Source organism: Callospermophilus lateralis, chromosome 19, assembly GCF_048772815.1.
Source record: "Callospermophilus lateralis isolate mCalLat2 chromosome 19, mCalLat2.hap1, whole genome shotgun sequence".
In the NCBI taxonomy this organism is placed as follows: domain Eukaryota; kingdom Metazoa; phylum Chordata; class Mammalia; order Rodentia; family Sciuridae; genus Callospermophilus; species Callospermophilus lateralis.
The window spans coordinates 20,461,589-20,477,000 of NC_135323.1; the positions used below are offsets into that span (position 1 = coordinate 20,461,589).

The 15,412-nt window shown below is 48.7% G+C and overlaps 1 protein-coding gene and 1 pseudogene across 3 annotated transcripts; one reads left to right on the forward strand and one right to left on the reverse strand.

The window, feature by feature from the left end:
* The first annotated feature begins 360 nt into the window (after positions 1-360).
* The window catches only part of LOC143385449 (SAGA-associated factor 29-like), a 77,362-nt pseudogene continuing 62,310 nt past the window's right edge, over positions 361-15,412 (forward strand).
* Positions 2,298-4,560, reverse strand: LOC143384965 (sulfotransferase 1A1-like). 3 transcript variants are annotated; one of them, XM_076840142.2, is made up of 7 exons: positions 4,413-4,560; positions 4,180-4,305; positions 3,999-4,096; positions 3,361-3,487; positions 3,178-3,272; positions 2,532-2,712; positions 2,298-2,410 (listed from the first exon to the last, which is right to left on the reverse strand). In XM_076840142.2, exons 1-7 carry the CDS (start codon positions 4,558-4,560, stop codon positions 2,298-2,300), a joined length of 888 nt encoding a protein of 295 aa, XP_076696257.2. The 3 variants fall into 3 exon arrangements, with proteins under 3 accessions (XP_076696257.2, XP_076696258.2, XP_076696259.2); XM_076840143.2 differs by lacking the exon at positions 4,180-4,305 and having other exon boundaries at positions 3,999-4,133; positions 4,401-4,445; XM_076840144.2 differs by lacking the exons at positions 3,178-3,272; positions 3,361-3,487.

The window sequence follows — 15,412 nt, forward strand, 5'->3', positions numbered from 1 at the left end:
CTTTTGGATGAATTACCACATAGATGATTAGAGAAGTGCCCAGAAAAGGGTAAGGCTGCTACGGGTTTTGCTGACCCAGCACACTCAGACCAACAGTGCCCAGGTCAGGAGACAGAGGTGACTGCACCTCCAAACCACCCATTGGCAACTTTCTAGCTCCTCCTCCGGTCTCCACACCTCATCACTCTGGCAGCTTAGCTTGTCAGAGTCCCAACTTGGACATCTTGTGGATGGGCAGGGAAGGGGCTGGACCCTTGGTGGAAACTGGAGACGTTGGGGCTCCCTGCTAAATTCCTCTGACAGCGCCAGGCAGGGTTCTGGGGTCTCAGGGCAGGTGGCCATCCCTGAGACTTCAAGGGCATGCTCCTTCCCTCTGTGGCCAAGATCATGGGTTTATACAATGATTTGGAGCTGCCTCAGGAGACCATGCGAGAGGGGTGCTGGTGACCTTGCTGCAGCAGTCGGCCATGACCCTGCCTCTGTGGATCGGGAAGCCTGGTGACAAGTGAGGGTGGCAGCCAGCAGGGGGGGCCTGGTGTCCAGGCTCAGACTAATGCTCCTTCCACTCACAGGCCCCCACCCCTCTGTGGAGCCATTCTAGCCTCAGGGGACGATGTGGCCAAGCCTGGAGACAAGGTGGCTGCATGGGTCAAGGCTGTGGGTGGGGATGAGCAGTGGATCCTGGCAGAGGTGGTCAGTTACAGCCATGCCACCAACAAGTGAGTGGACACCCACCCTGCTGAACCTTGCTCACCACACCCTCTTCCGCTGGCATTGTTCAGCCTGTGTGCACAGTGGGAGAAGAGCTCCCCCAGAGGGCACCTGGGCAGGAGGTGTGGGAGGCACTGGGCTCCTCGGGCCACTTTCCCACTCTCCATCTCCCCCTCCTCCTCTTTCTGGCTCCCTGGCTTGCAGTGGGCACCTGGCTATACCCAGTGTTCTCCTTCCCTTCTCCCACAGATATGAGATAGATGACACTGATGAAGAAGGCAAAGAGTGAGTGTCCAGCTGGGAATGGGTGGCCAGGCTCCTGGCAAGTGATCCACTGGGCTGCCTTAAGCCACCGGTGCATCATCCAACCCACCCAGTGGACAGCCAACCCAGAGATGGTCCCCGAGGCCTTATCCAGAGGGGCAGCTGGCGTTGGCTCAGTATCTCCAGACCACCTGTTCCACACAGTCCTGATCCACACATCCCACAGCAGGTAAGGCAGCCTCCACGGAGAAGACTTTCATCACCTCAGGACCCCAGACAGGGCATGGGGTCATCTTCCAATTCCTTCTCTTTTCTGCTCTCATGGCCTCACAACTTCAAGGACCTGCCTCTTCCTTGTGAATCCCTCCTGCCCAGCCTGAGCCTGAGCCTGAGCCTGGCCCCAGGGAGCAGGCTGCTCTGCCCTCCTGTCCTTCCTCATCTGGGCAGTCAGAGTAGAGCAAGCTGGGTGCACGTGCCCAGACCTCCTGACTCCCGCTTTTACCCCTCTTGCTGATGCTGACCCATGTGAAACGGGTCACATGTAACCTGAGGCAGGCTGAATGCTCTTCTCCCTGGGCCTTCAGGGCAACTGCCTGCTGCCCTCTGTGTTGCTTCATCTTCTTAACTCAGGGGTCCTGAGTGGCAACAGACCCCTTGTCATTCTAGCGTGACCCTTTGAGGATAGAGTCTCACCCCTCCTCTCCCTGTGCTTGGTCTTCCGCCCTAGGCCACCTTCACTGAGGACCAGCTCTGGAGCAGCAGGGAGTGGGAGGGGGACCTGGACCCCTTGACTTCAGAGGGGAAGGTGAGGCCTGGAGGTGCCTGGAACTCTCAGGGTTCCTGGTGGCCCAGGGCTTCAGGCCAAGTGGAGGCTGGCCTGTCCTGGAAGCCTCTGAGCAGTGCCTCCTGTCTGCATCCTACAGGTCTCGGGTGAAAACTCCATTCTGTTTGAAGACATTACCTACGCAGAGGGCTGCTCCCCCTCCCTCAATGTGGCCCAGAGGTAAGTGGTGGCTTGTAAAGAGTCCCCCAAAAGTGAATCATGCTAGGAGACTGGCGGGAGGAGGCAACAGAGGATTTTACAGGATCCAATGTCCTTCCTCTTCTCTCATGTCTCCTGGGCCTTCCCTCTGCACACTCTCTTTCCCACTCAGGCAGAGCACATGGTCCTGGCAGGCTGCCGGGCAGAGGGCCCTACTTGGTCCCAGTGGGATTTAGTTAGTGTCAGGTGGCCTCTTGTTGGACATATCATATTTTATTCCTGAGGTCATGGGTGGGGCTTGGGCCCATGTTCCCCATGTAGTGGCTCCCCACGACACCACTCAGAGCTGCCAGCGGAAGTTGACCTTGCAGCCTGCCATCTTCTTAGCATAGTGGGCATCAAAGCGCTCATTCTGGGCCACGGTGAAGGCAGATTTCCAGTCCCCCACGATGCCTGGGGAGGGAAAACAGGGCCTGAGTCCCCCCACACAGGCGGCCCCAGGTGGCTCAGGGGAGGCTCTGGCAGCGGCTTCCACCCTCCCTTCTGCAGCCACCCCACCCTGGCCAGCATCCACCTTTCCTCATGAAGGGAGAAATGTTGTGGTCCATGAGCTCAGTCGGAAGGGTGCTATAGTTGGCCATGGGATTCTTCTTCATCTCCTTGAAGGATGTGTGCTGGATGATGTGATCCACGGTCTCCTCTGACACGGAATGCCCCAGAAACTCCAGGATCTTTCTAATCTCACTTTTGGGGTTCTGAAGCAAGACACAGGCTCTTCAGAGGGGGCTTGGATTTCTTAAGGAGGATACACAACAGAAATCCCCTCTCTGGTGTTCCGAGGGAGCTGGCCCTTCCATTGGAAACCTCTCAGCCCCAGCTGCTTCACTCTGGGCCTGTTTCCCTGGACCCACTCCTTTTAGGGTCCAGGACTGAGCCCTCCTTGGTGTCCTATGAGACAGGGCAGGGAAAGTCTTTTTTCAGGAAATAGGCCCCAGGGTTGGCAGAGCCCCGGGCATGTGCAGCTGAGCCAGGTGCTAGGAGATGAGGGCTGTGCTGGGTCCGAGCTGGGCTGGCTCTGTGGTTCCATGCCAGGAAGGCAGTGTGGGCAACCCTGGGCTGGGTGGGCCTGCCAAAGAGGAGGGTCCTGGGCCTTGTCAGGAACCCTGAGGTTCCAGTCCCCTGGGTGGGACATGGAAGGAAGCAGTGGCAGGCAGTCTCACCTCCTTCAGGTCTTCATAGAAGAGGTAGAGCACAGGGTGGGTGCGGCTTAGCTCCCACCACTCCTGCACGTGCTGGTACCATGACCCATAGGACACTGGGGAAGGGGAGCAGCAGGGTATGGTATGATTTTTAGGTGGCCATCCTCAGCTCCAGCCCTCTCCTTCCTCCAGGTTGGGGCCCACCTTGTCCATCCATGAACTTCTCCAGGAAGCTGTCCCAGGTGCCAGGGTCAGGGTGCACCTTGGCCATTTTGTAGAAGTTGTAATAGGAGACAGCCACGTCCTTTGCATTGCGGGCAACATAGATCACCTGCAGGAACAGACGACACCCACTGCCAGCTACACCACCCCACGCACACACCCCAGGACTGCCTCCCTCCTGCCTGCCTGGCCCCCTTCACAGCATCCCTGTGGGAGTCCCCTCTCGGCTTGACAAGGGAACACGCTGAGGCCTTGAGGCTGACTTGCTGGAGACCTCAGGGATGGCTACGGCAGCTGGGATCTGAATTCAGCTTTGATGGGAGACTCCTGGCTGATCCCTGGAGCCGTACGTCATTCTGTCTGACCCCTGGGATTCCACCACACACCTAGATGGAGAACAAGGTAGGCAGAGGACCCTACAGCCCCTCTATGAGCCTCTGAGCACCAGGCTCCCCTGCCCTCGGGTCTGCACTGAAAAGACTCGCTCTCCTCCTCGTCTTGGTCCCGCCACAGTGAGGGCCGGTGGCCTTTCCACTTGTGCAGAGACAAAGCTTGAAGAGGCTTTTCCTGCAGAACAGGACCAAAGCTGGACTGGCCTAGTGGCCTCTGTTGCCACTCACCTTGACCTTCTGATCCAGCAGACTCTGGGGAATCAGGCCCAGGGGCAAGTGTGTCTTAATGAGCCGTGGGGCAGGTGTATCTTTCAAAGTTTCCAGACCTAAGGTGCAGGCAGCAGATTGGTGAGATGGAGCCCAGAGTGACCTTCTTTAAGATCTTTTGCCCCTGGATTCTGCCACACACCTGATGGGACCCCGGGAACTTTGAACTCAAGGAAGGGTACACGCATGTAAATGGGTGCCCGGTGACACTTTCCTAGGTCACCATCCTGATAGATCATTTCCAGTATCTCGCTCAACCAAGTGGTGCCTGGAAAGAGAGAGAAGCAGACGTGAGCAGGGTGAAGGGCTGGGCCCTGGTGACCAAGGTGGGGACTGCAGCCCCAGTGGGGGAGCAGAGTGACCCTCCTCACTTACCAGACTTGGGGTAGGTGCTGATGAGCACATCATCGGGCCAAGCCTGGAAGCTCTGAATCGGCCCCACCATCTCTGCAAAGTACTTGATGAGCGGGACCCCCTTCACATTGACCAGTGGACGGCGGCAGGAGTCCTGGACAAGTTCCATGCTGCTGAGTCAGGGGCCAGCGACTGCTCTGCTTCTCAGAATCCCTTCACAAAACAGGATTTGCTGGATTGTTGCTTTGAGATAAGGACACTGAGGCTGCAGGGCGTCCTTTGATTTGCTCAGCTTCTCTAAACTACTAAGTGGGGAGCTGGGATTGGAAAGAAGGTCTAACTCCAGTGCCGTGGTTCACAGCTCAGGTTGCACCTTCTTATTTTTTGCAGAACATGACCCCAGTGCCTTCCCACAGCCCAGAGCATTGTTAGCAATATCAGGGGTTAGAGTCCAGATACACAAATTTGGAAGCTCTCCCAGTGATTCTAGTGATTTCTTCAGCAGTTGAGAAATTCCTGCAGACTCTGCCTGTTCCTTTTTGTTTGTTTTTCGTTTGTTTTGTATTGTCTGTGGTGCTGAGGGTGGAACCCAGGGTCTCTTGCATGTCAGTCAAGTCCTCTACCACCGGCTGTACACTAGCTGCTCTGCACATCCTAACTCTTAACATGCAGCTCATTGTTCTTCCTCCACTGCTGAGACACAGCACCAGTGGGCTCATCTCTGATGTTCCCCTCTTGAGCCCCTAGACTCTTCACATCTGGAAACACCTGTGGCCAGCCAAGTTCCCCACCCAAGCTCCATCTTGGCTCCAGGATAAACAGGACAATTGAGCAGCTGACCTTGGCTGGTGGGCCAGTCTTGCATGTGAATGAGCAAACTGATCACTCAGAAAAAGAGGGGAAGGGGACTCGGGCCAGGCTGGATTTGTCTATTGAGATGGGTGGTCCATGGGAAAAGAACTGGGAGGTAGAATCCCAGTCAAGGGATCAAATAGGGGCCCGATCAAGTAAAAGGAGCACCTGGAAGATGTTGGAGCAGGGCAGGGACCCAGGCTTGTGTCCTCCTGGGCACACAGGGGATTGGTGGAGGTGTGGAGAGGGTACTGCAGAGCTGTTCTCTGTGGGTCCACAGTGGGACGGGTGAGGAGCCAGTCCTGGGAATGGCTATCCTCTGGAAGGAAGGTGGGGTTTAGGAATGGGTACATCAGGGTTACCATCCTTATCATTCAGCTGGATCCAGGCACACACCTGTCTTATAATCCAACATGTGGGTTTAACCTACAGGAAACAACAGAACTGGAATGAAGAGAAAGATCCCAGGGGTCAGATGGTCCCTCAGCTGTGATCTGGCTACTGCAGGGCTCCCCAAACTTTGTCCCTGTAGGGAAGGTTAACAGATGGCTTTTTCTAATAGATCACGTCAAGGGAGGGGAGGGGAAAATGGGGTGCAGGGTGACTCACCTTCCAGCTGGCTCTAGGCTGGTTGTAAGGCACCCAGGGCTCAGGGCAGAGCAGCCTCAGGCATTTCTGGAACTGCAGGCTCTGAGAGCAGGGCAGGTCCAGAGTGCCGAGTGGGCAGGGTGAAGGGATGGGGGTGGAGCAGAGCAAGGAAGGCTGTTTTGAGGCAGCATGGGATAGGAATGAAAAATTATGTTGGAGCCTAGTAGTTCTAGGAAGGAGTGAGTCCCTGCTTCATGGCTCCTGAGTGACTTCAGAGACATTGCTCACAGCTGCTGAATGGCCCCACAGGTGCTTCTTTCCCTGGGCTTGAGGGGCCTCCAGAGACAGACATGAAGAGGCTGGGGCACAAGAGCCACAGGGCTCCATGCAAGGGAGCGCCCCAGCTCCTCCTCAGCCTGTTCTCTTATTATGTTTTATTAAAATCCAGTCTCGCTGGGCACTGGAGGTCAAGGGGCTCTGAGTCAGGGGTGTGAGTCTCCTGTGCCTTCCCAGAATAGTGTGTCCTCAGAGGTCAGCTGGGGAAAGGGATTCAGAAGGGATAGGCAGGGGGATGGGGGACACATGGTTGGGCCAGTGGCCCCTCCTCACACCTCGTTCTCCCTGTCCTATGTCCCAGCAAACAACAGAAGGTACCATTGCTCAAAACTCATTTTTCTTCCAGTAACTGGGATTGAACCTAGTGGCTCTAACCATTGAGCCACATACCTCGTTCTATTACAAACTTTTTTTCTCATGGAACAGGGTCTCACCAAGTAGCTTATGGTCTTGATAAGTCCTGAGGCTGGATTTGAACTTTTGATCCTCTTGCCTCAGCCTCCTGAGCCACTGGGTTTATAGTGTGTACCACCAGGTCTGTCTCACTACTCCTAACTGTACTCAATAAAAGCTGTCCAGTTTCTGGTAGAGAGGAGAAAGGACAGAAAAGCAGGGGCAGGGTTAGGGAGGTGGAGGGTCAGGTATGCAGTGTTTCCATGGAGACAAGATGTGGTCACATGCAGCCTAGATAGAGGCAGCTAGGAAGAATGTGCCAGAATTACCCCTCACCTGTTCCCATTCCCAGCCATCCTCTTCCTCCTCAGTGCCCACCTGGCACACCCAGATCAGGTCCCTCCACAGTAGTGACTTCACACAATAATCAAGAGTGTAGCTGCCAAGGGTGCTGTTGGCAGGAGATGATACAGAGTCAGGCTTCTCAAGCCCCTGGCCCTGGGGGCTAAGGACTCAGCTGCCCCAGCCTGGACTGGACCACTGGGCCCCTCTCCCCAGAGCTAGGCCAGGCTGGGAAAGAGGACAGCACTCACCTAGGACATTGGCCCTCAGGGGCAGAAGCTGCCCTGGCTCTTCCTGAAGGGACTCCTCTGCCAGGCAGATCACGTGGACCCTAGAGGAAATCCTTGGTGAGGGCAATAGAGGGACACTGTTCATCCCATCAGAGGTGGCAGGCAGGGAGAGGAAGACAGGAGCAACTCATGTGTACTGAGAAGTAGAGCCAGGCCTCCATCTGTTAATTTGTTAAGTATTATTTGACCATATTCTCTCTGCTATCCTGTTTTTTTAGTTTTTTTTTTTTGGGGGGGGGTGGTATTTGGTATTGAACCCAGGGTCACTTGACCACTGAGCTATATATTCAGGCTTTATTATTTTTAATTTTTTTAATCATTTATTTATTTATTTTTGATACCAGAGATTGAACTCAAGGGCACTTAACCACTGAACTAAATCCCCAGACCTTTTAAATATTTTATTTAGAGACAAGTTCTCACTGAGTTGCTGAGGGCCTTGCTAAATTGCTGAGGCTGGTTTGGAACTTATGATCCTTCTACCTCAGCCTCCTGAGCCACTTGGATTATAGGCTTGTTCCACCTCACCAGGCTCATTTTTTATTTTGATACAAGGTTTCACAAAGTTGCTGAGGCTGTACTCCAACTTCCCATCCTCCTGCATTAGCCTCCCAAGTTGCTGGGATTACAGGTGAGTGCCACCACACCTGGCTACTCTCTTCTGAAACAGTGAACATAAACTGCCTTCCTGGAGTCTACTGGGAAGAGTGGGGGAGCTGATCAAAAGAAAAAATATCTATATATATTGTAAAAAAAATCTAAATTTATATTTATAATAAATAATATTTATATTTTAAAATATATACATTTATATATAATAAATATGAATATCAGATATAACATTACATATCACTTATTATATATTACATTTTACATTATAACATATAACATGTATTAATATTTATATATAGTACATATAATATACAACAATAAAATACATTATAACACATATGTATTAAGGTTCTCTAGAGGAACAGAATCAACAGGAAGTATGATTATAAAAAAGAGATTTATCAGGTTGGCTTATGCGACCAGAAGCTAGATAGTCCACAATGGCCATCCATAGGCTGGAGAACTGGAAGAACCAGTAGCTGTGCACTTCAAGAGGCAGAAGTCCCAGAACAAGATGGACACTGGTGCTACCCTAGACCAAGACCGGCTGCTTCTGGAAATTCCCTGGAGAAACACTGGCAGAGTTTGGCTTTGGAAAAGTGAAGAAGTGAGAGTCCAATGTCCCCAGATGATCAAAGTAGCAAATAAGAACCCATTCGAGAATAATCGAGCTTGCCTCTGCTGCTGCTTCCTTGTTCTTCCAACTTTCATTCCATCCAAGCCCCCATCCTATTGGGTGTGCTACCCACAATTAGGGAGGATCTCCACTTCAGTTGGCTATCCCACATGCCAATTACCCTAGACACACCCTCATTGACATACCCAGAAGCTTCTCTTTTAAAAAAATTTGTTTTAGTTATGGACAGACATAATACCTTTATTTTATTTATTAGTTTTTATGTGGTGCTGAGGATCAAACCTAGTCCCATGCTAGGCAAACACTCTACCAACTGAACTACAACCCCAGCCCCACCCAGAAGCTTCTTAATCATCAGCATATTTTAATCCAATAAAGTTGACAATTCAAATTAACCATTACAATATAATACATTTTATGAATATATAAACAATTATATTTTATAATATAATACATATTATATTACATTATAAATATAAATACCATATATATCGTATAAATACCATATATAGCATATAAATATATATTATGATACATATTATATATAGTAGTATATATAGTTTATATTCTTTATATATATATATAAATATAAATATATAATATGAAACAAAAATACATAAGGGCAATATTGGGCCAATCGCTGAAGTGTGTACCTGCATTACCAGAGATGAGAAGTGGACTCAGGATGACCACATTTTCTTGGTCAGCCTGGCTAATTGGGCAAGAATCTGTCAAAATAACAACAAAAACAAGTGTTGGGGATGTAGTCTTGTGGTGTGAACTGATCAACACAATAAGTTACTAATACTGGTTGTGTAAAGCAATTGCTGTGATTAAACTACGTGATCACTTGTAACAATTCCCTCCTGTTGGAGCAACAAGCATGGAGTCACTATGACTCTATGAGCAAACAGATGTGGCTGAAGTTACTCAATCTCAGCTATTCCAGACTCCACCTTAGTTTTTCTGTTATTGCCCCCATGAAGAGACAGCTGCAGGACCCACTTCTGAGAAAACAAAATGAGAGCTGTTTTCTGCTAAATTAAAAAATATATATTATCCTCTGTACTTTGTACCCCACAAAATGTACTTGAACCCAGGGTGTACAACCACACTGTGCCTGAACCCAGGATGTGGTTGTCTGACGGCTCTGCTAACTGCTTTTTTCAGCCCTTGTACCCTTCTTGCTTGCAATTCACAGATTCCATAGGATGTGGTTTTTCTTCCTTAAATATTGGAACCACGGACAGCCTGGTGCGCTGCTGTCAGAAGGACATTTGGGCGTGGCAGAAGCATCCCTGGCCAGGTAATAAAGCTCTCTAATTTGTTTCAAATTCAGTGTTTGAGCATTTTCTGAGTGGTCTCCCTATAACAGTAGCTCAGTGATACAGTGCCCCACATTCTATCCTCAGTATCAAAATAAGCACATAAATTGGGGAAGCAGGCCAACCACAAGGAAGAGCTATAGTTTTGGATGGAGCCAGGGAAGACCTCCACAAGAGGGTAGTACACGGTCAACTCTGAAGGTCTAGGAAAGAGCCTTTCACACAAGAGAAAGGTCAAAGGAACTGTTAATATTGGTGGGTCCGAGGACCTGCAAGTACTACCCTTCCCAGGTTAGAAGTGGGGGCAGAGCAGCTCAAAGGTGTGAACTGCCTGGTCTCTCAGCAAACACCTTGAACCCAGATCATGGGAACCCTAGCCCCCCATCCTAATTGGGGTGGATCTCACCTGCATCAGGTATCACAGGCATAGCAGAACTCTTTGCCCAGCTTCCTTGCTGTCTCCATGGGGTTCAACTTAACAATTCCAGATGCTGGGCTGTGTCAGAAGCAATATGCAGAGATTCCCCCCACCCACCGGGCCATAGTTCTATGCCCATGCATGACTCCAAGAGGGACAGGAGGATTGTGAGTGCAGTCAGGCCCACTCAAACTGACCAGGAAGAACAATAACATTGGGATAGCTGAAGCAGGAGACAATTCCTGGGCCCACCAGTTAGGCAGTTGATCCTAAGGGCGGCCACTGCAGACCCTAAGGCCTGCATGAGGAAAACCATATCTCTGGGAGGAGAACAGATAGAAACCTGTGAGTCTCCACCTGACCAGCGCCCAACTACAAGAGAATCCCTAACCATCACTGGCCTCCAGGCCCATCTAGAGCCTCCTCACAAGGCCTTCAAGCCCAGCCTCCAGGCTTCACCACATTGCAGGCTTGTCTTATTGCACTTGCCAACCTTAGGCCCTGAGTGCAATTTCCCAGTGGTGGGACCCTTCCCTACCTGCTTAGAGTTGCACAGGGTTGACCTCCCTAGCCAGCCCTTTAGGATAGACCCTCCCATATATCTATTACAGCCCCCCTCCCAATATAATCTGCCCTTTGCTCCCAAAGAGCCTGAGGCCTTCCAAAGCCTGCCTGTCTGAAGGAAGACCCTCACCTTCTTACCAAGGCCTTCTCCCTTTGGTCTACCAGATCCCCCACCCTTTTCTTGCCACTAGGGGGGTTGACAGTGAACCCCACGTAGTTGCAGACCCCATGCCCAGGATTCAGGCAGTAGAGCAGGTAGATGCCTAAGACACAGCCCAGCTTTGCTTTGCCTCCCAGAGACCCATAGGGACTTTGTGTGCCAGGGGTGTTAGAAATAAAGACGGACGTGCCACAAGAAATCAAACTATGCTGGAAAGTGGGTGCCCTAGGCATTCACATCTGACAAAAGTGAATGCCACAGAATCTGGCTAGGAGGTACAACAGACGGGCAGTAGGCCGGCTCATATACCCAACGGCCTGCAGACTTTTACCCTGATTGGAAGACTCAATGGTACAACCCTTGGGATTGGCTAATATTAAAATCTGGGCGGGGGGAAAAGGGAAAAGTCATAATTAAAATGGTCACAACTGAACTCCTTAAGACTGATATTATATATTGAAAATGGACCACAAGACTTTCTATTTCTCACAGGGGCTGAAGCTGGGGGTGAGTTTCTGTGTCCTAGGGCCCCTGGAGCAGGGAGTGGGAGGGCACCTGGAACTGAAAGATGCTTGCTTCAAAAATCTCCTTGGAGCCATTGGGAGGCACCTCGGAAGCCCCAGCAGGGCCAGCTCTTTCATCTTCTCCTGGCCAAAGGAGCTAGGTGCCAAAACGCTGCCCTGAGACTCAGGTAGGCTACCAGCACCAACCAATGGGCGCGCGTTTAGGCAGGGTTCCTTGTTACACAGAGTCTGATTGGCTAACGCATGGTCAGTGCTTAACCCTTGTCTGTTGGATCCCCCACCCCACCCCTGGCCCACCCCGCCACCAACTGAGAACTTGAACTGCAAAGTTGCTGATGTCTTGCTGCGGGCGTAAGTACATGTTCCAGTGGAAGTGACTCCAGGAAGGATTGAATGTAGGCCATCCCAGATTCCAGACTCTTCTTTTTAAGGAAAGTTGGTGAGGAGTGGTTATGGGGAGGTATGTGGGAATGACACCAGTCCAGTAATATCACGACGGTTTTTAGTAGACTGGTTAATTCCAAGATCCTTGGGCAGACTTGGTCTTCATCATCTGATTAAGAGATAGTGATAAGAAGTCCCTTAAATTATAGGTTTCTCAAAATATGATGTCTCCCTTCATCAATGTATTGAGTATTTAATTAAAAGTGCACAGGTAGATTTACAGGTTTCCCAGGAATTGCGAGTAACAGGCCTGGAAGAGAGACAGTCATCGAGAGTGACAGGCTGGAAAAGTATGCAGGATTTCTGAATTAAAATCCTATTTTTTGGTCCTTCATTTATGTCTGCATTCTCTTTTTATTATTTCTCCGATTACTACCTCTTCTCACCCACATGCAGACATTTATCCCTTTATCTTAAGAGGCAACTAGGAACAAGGTCTGTCTTCTCTGGCTGCTTCTGGCTGACAAGGAACCATGAGCCAGCTTAGCCAGGGATGGAAAGTCCTGTCCTAAGTGATCTTAAGGAGAAATAGAAAGGCCAGAATTTGTTGGTTGTGGAATCATCGTTCTTTGATAGCCTGGGCATGTGAGATATTAGCCCACTACAGCAACAGATCAAATAACAAAGAAGTATTGCTATGTAGAGTATAAAGGCTAATAAAAAGAAAAAGCTGTTTTGGAACAAGATATTCCAGAAAACCCAGAGGTTCGGAAGTCATTGAAACTTTGGGCAGAATCAGACAACTTATTACTTTGAAAGTCAAGGTCTTGTAGAAGACACAGTTCCAGAGTTATCAGGGGTAACACAACATTCCACTGTAAGGATGGCACCTGTTCCTTCTGGTACTGCAGGTGATACACCCAGGGCCATTTGATCTTGTAAGATGAGCTTTCTCATCACTTTCATCTCATTGCTCAATAGTGAAATGTTCTGAGAGGGGTTTTTTTGTGTGTATATTTGCTAGAGAGCTTGATATGCCATCTGCAAGCCCAGTTTGGGGAATAGAGATAAGCCAGATGATCACTCCAGTGAAAGACTGCTTGTTCTCACCAATGCTGTAGGTTTGGGAAGTTGGCTGGAGAATCTGTAGTGTTAATTCACATGCCTGTACCCAAGGATATCCTCATGCTTATTATCCAGCCTGGAGATAACCATGGCCAAAGATGGGTATCATGTAGTCATTAGGTGCCACTTGTCACTGGCCATCTCATTCTGTCCTCCACTTCCAATGGGTGGCAAGCCTATAAGTCTCTTTCAGTGTAATCCTAAAATGACAGTTTTCTACAGGAGTCCATCCTGTTTTACCTAGGGAACTACTCCAGGGATAGACTGCTTTCTTTGTTCCCAACAGTGAGCTGCCTGTTGGCTGAGCTGTCTTGTAGTGGGTGTTAGCCAAATATGTTTATCCCACATTTGAAAATATCCTGTCAGATATCTATAATTATCATCTTTTATTGTAGATGTATTTGAGGCTTGAGGTAGACAAGGCTAAGCGTAATGCCACATGTGAGTATTAGTTAAGATTAAGAGAAATCTTTTCTAGGGCCTTTTTGATGTAAGGTCTCATTTATAGGCCGCTGGAAAACATTAGATCTTGTTGTAAGCTGAACTAAAGGTGAGTCCTTTCTCCAAATCATGAGTAAGATGTAGTCACTGGGTTGTCCTTTTGACATACAGATTGAATCATCAGGAGTCAGAAGAACCCTGTTTCCATATTCTAATAAAAGTTTTTGCACTTGATCCAAATTAATTAAAGATTTAATAATTTTTTTGCATTCTATGTCAGTGACATATATGAAAAAGTATTCCATAAAGCATTTAATTAATATTTAGTTGGAGAGAAGTTTTAGGAATAATTCTGATTCTCAACAGAGCAATAGGTAGTAAACATGTCCAGGACTCAGAAGATTCTTGGCTAGTTTTCTCACAGTGGTTTGGATTTTTCCCCAGGGTTGAGCTAGCCCTATCAAACACAGTATTCTTTTCTTCATCATTTCTTTTAGATCTCTGTCTCTCCCAGGCTTACATTTAGGATTTAAATCACAGAGTCTATGAGATTTCAAGGCATATGGAAAACCAGTTAAGACCAAAAAAAAAGTGTCCCTTTTAAATCCAAGCCACTTCTGGGTTGGCTATCTTATCTACTGGATGTCAATCAAGAATCTTATATCCAGGAAAATTAAGCTTTAGACTTGATGATGAAATAAAAACCTTCTATGATAAAAGAATTTACAGTTCGAGAGTCTGCACTACAGAAAATCCTCAGCAAAATATTCCATGATGAGGAAATGAAAAACAACAATGAAAATCAGCAGAGGGAGGTATTACACTAAAGGAAAAAGTAATCAAAGGAGAATCCAAGTCGGTTAAATACCAAAAATAAACAAGAATAGCTAAAAATACAAATCATTCTTAATAATAACCCTGAATATTAATGGCCTAAACTCACCAATCAAAAAACATAGGCCAGCATGTTGGATTTTATATAAAGACCCAACAGTATGCTGCCTCCAAGAGACTCATCTCATAGGAAAAGACATTCACAGACTGAAGGTGAAAGATTGAGAAATATACCACTCACACAGACTGAGGAAACAAGCAGGGGTTTCCATCCTCACATCAAATGAAGTAGACTTCAAACCAAAGTTAATCAAAAGGGATAAAGAAGGACATTTCATACTGTTCAAGGGAGCCATACATCAACAAGACATAATAATTATAAATATATATGCCCCAAACAATGGAGCATCTACGTTCGTCAGTTAAACTCTTGTCAAGTTCAAGAGTCAGATAGGAGAGCCCGCCTGCACCATGACACCAGGGCCTGGAGTTCCAGAGGCAGAGCCCACCCACCCTGTGCCACCACGGCCTGGAGTCCTGGGGCAGAGCATGCTGGCCCTGTGCCTGCAGCCCAGAGTCCTGGGGGAGAGCCACCCCATGCCCACACAGAGAGCCACTCCTCACTGGGGTTCCTTATTCACCAAAGTGTGGCTCCACAGCCCAACATCAGGATACATATAGGCTTGAGATTGCCACCACCATGAAACTGGGATATCACTACTTCTATCAAGTGACAACAATAAGGACCTGGTAAGACATCACCAAGGTTTCTGTGGCCTGGCTACACCAGAGGTTTCTCTACTAGGGATGCTAACAGTTATCCTGTTGCTGCAGTAGCAGGGAGTCTTGGATGGGGTTGCCTATCTCTTGTTTCTCCCACTAACAGCCAACTTCTTATGATCACCCTCTCAGTAGTTATATAATCTAATACCTCCATATTCTCACATCCTACTTCATAAACATCTCAGCCAAATCCCCTGTCCTCCCTTCCACCATCAGAAACTGTAAATCATTATTCAATCCTATTGACTATATGGTTGAAGATAACTGAACTCATCATTTCTGTTTATAGTGACAAAACTGTAAATGTAAAAATAGAAGCTAACTGATAGCTGCATGTTGGGTACATTGAGTGCTGTAATATTGATCTCTCCCTTAAAAGTGAGGTATTGGTAACCTGTAGGCACACTATAAGA

Coding starts and splice junctions, on each gene's coding strand:
- LOC143384965 (XM_076840142.2), bottom strand. CDS start 4,560: ATGGAACTTGTCCAGGACTCCTGCCGCCGTCCACTGGTCAATGTGAAG. Junction 2,713..3,177: donor TCTATGAAGACCTGAAGGAG/GTGAGACTGCCT, acceptor GTCTTGCTTCAG/AACCCCAAAAGTGAGATTAG. Junction 2,411..2,531: donor TTCTCCCTTCATGAGGAAAG/GTGGATGCTGGC, acceptor TTCCCTCCCCAG/GCATCGTGGGGGACTGGAAA.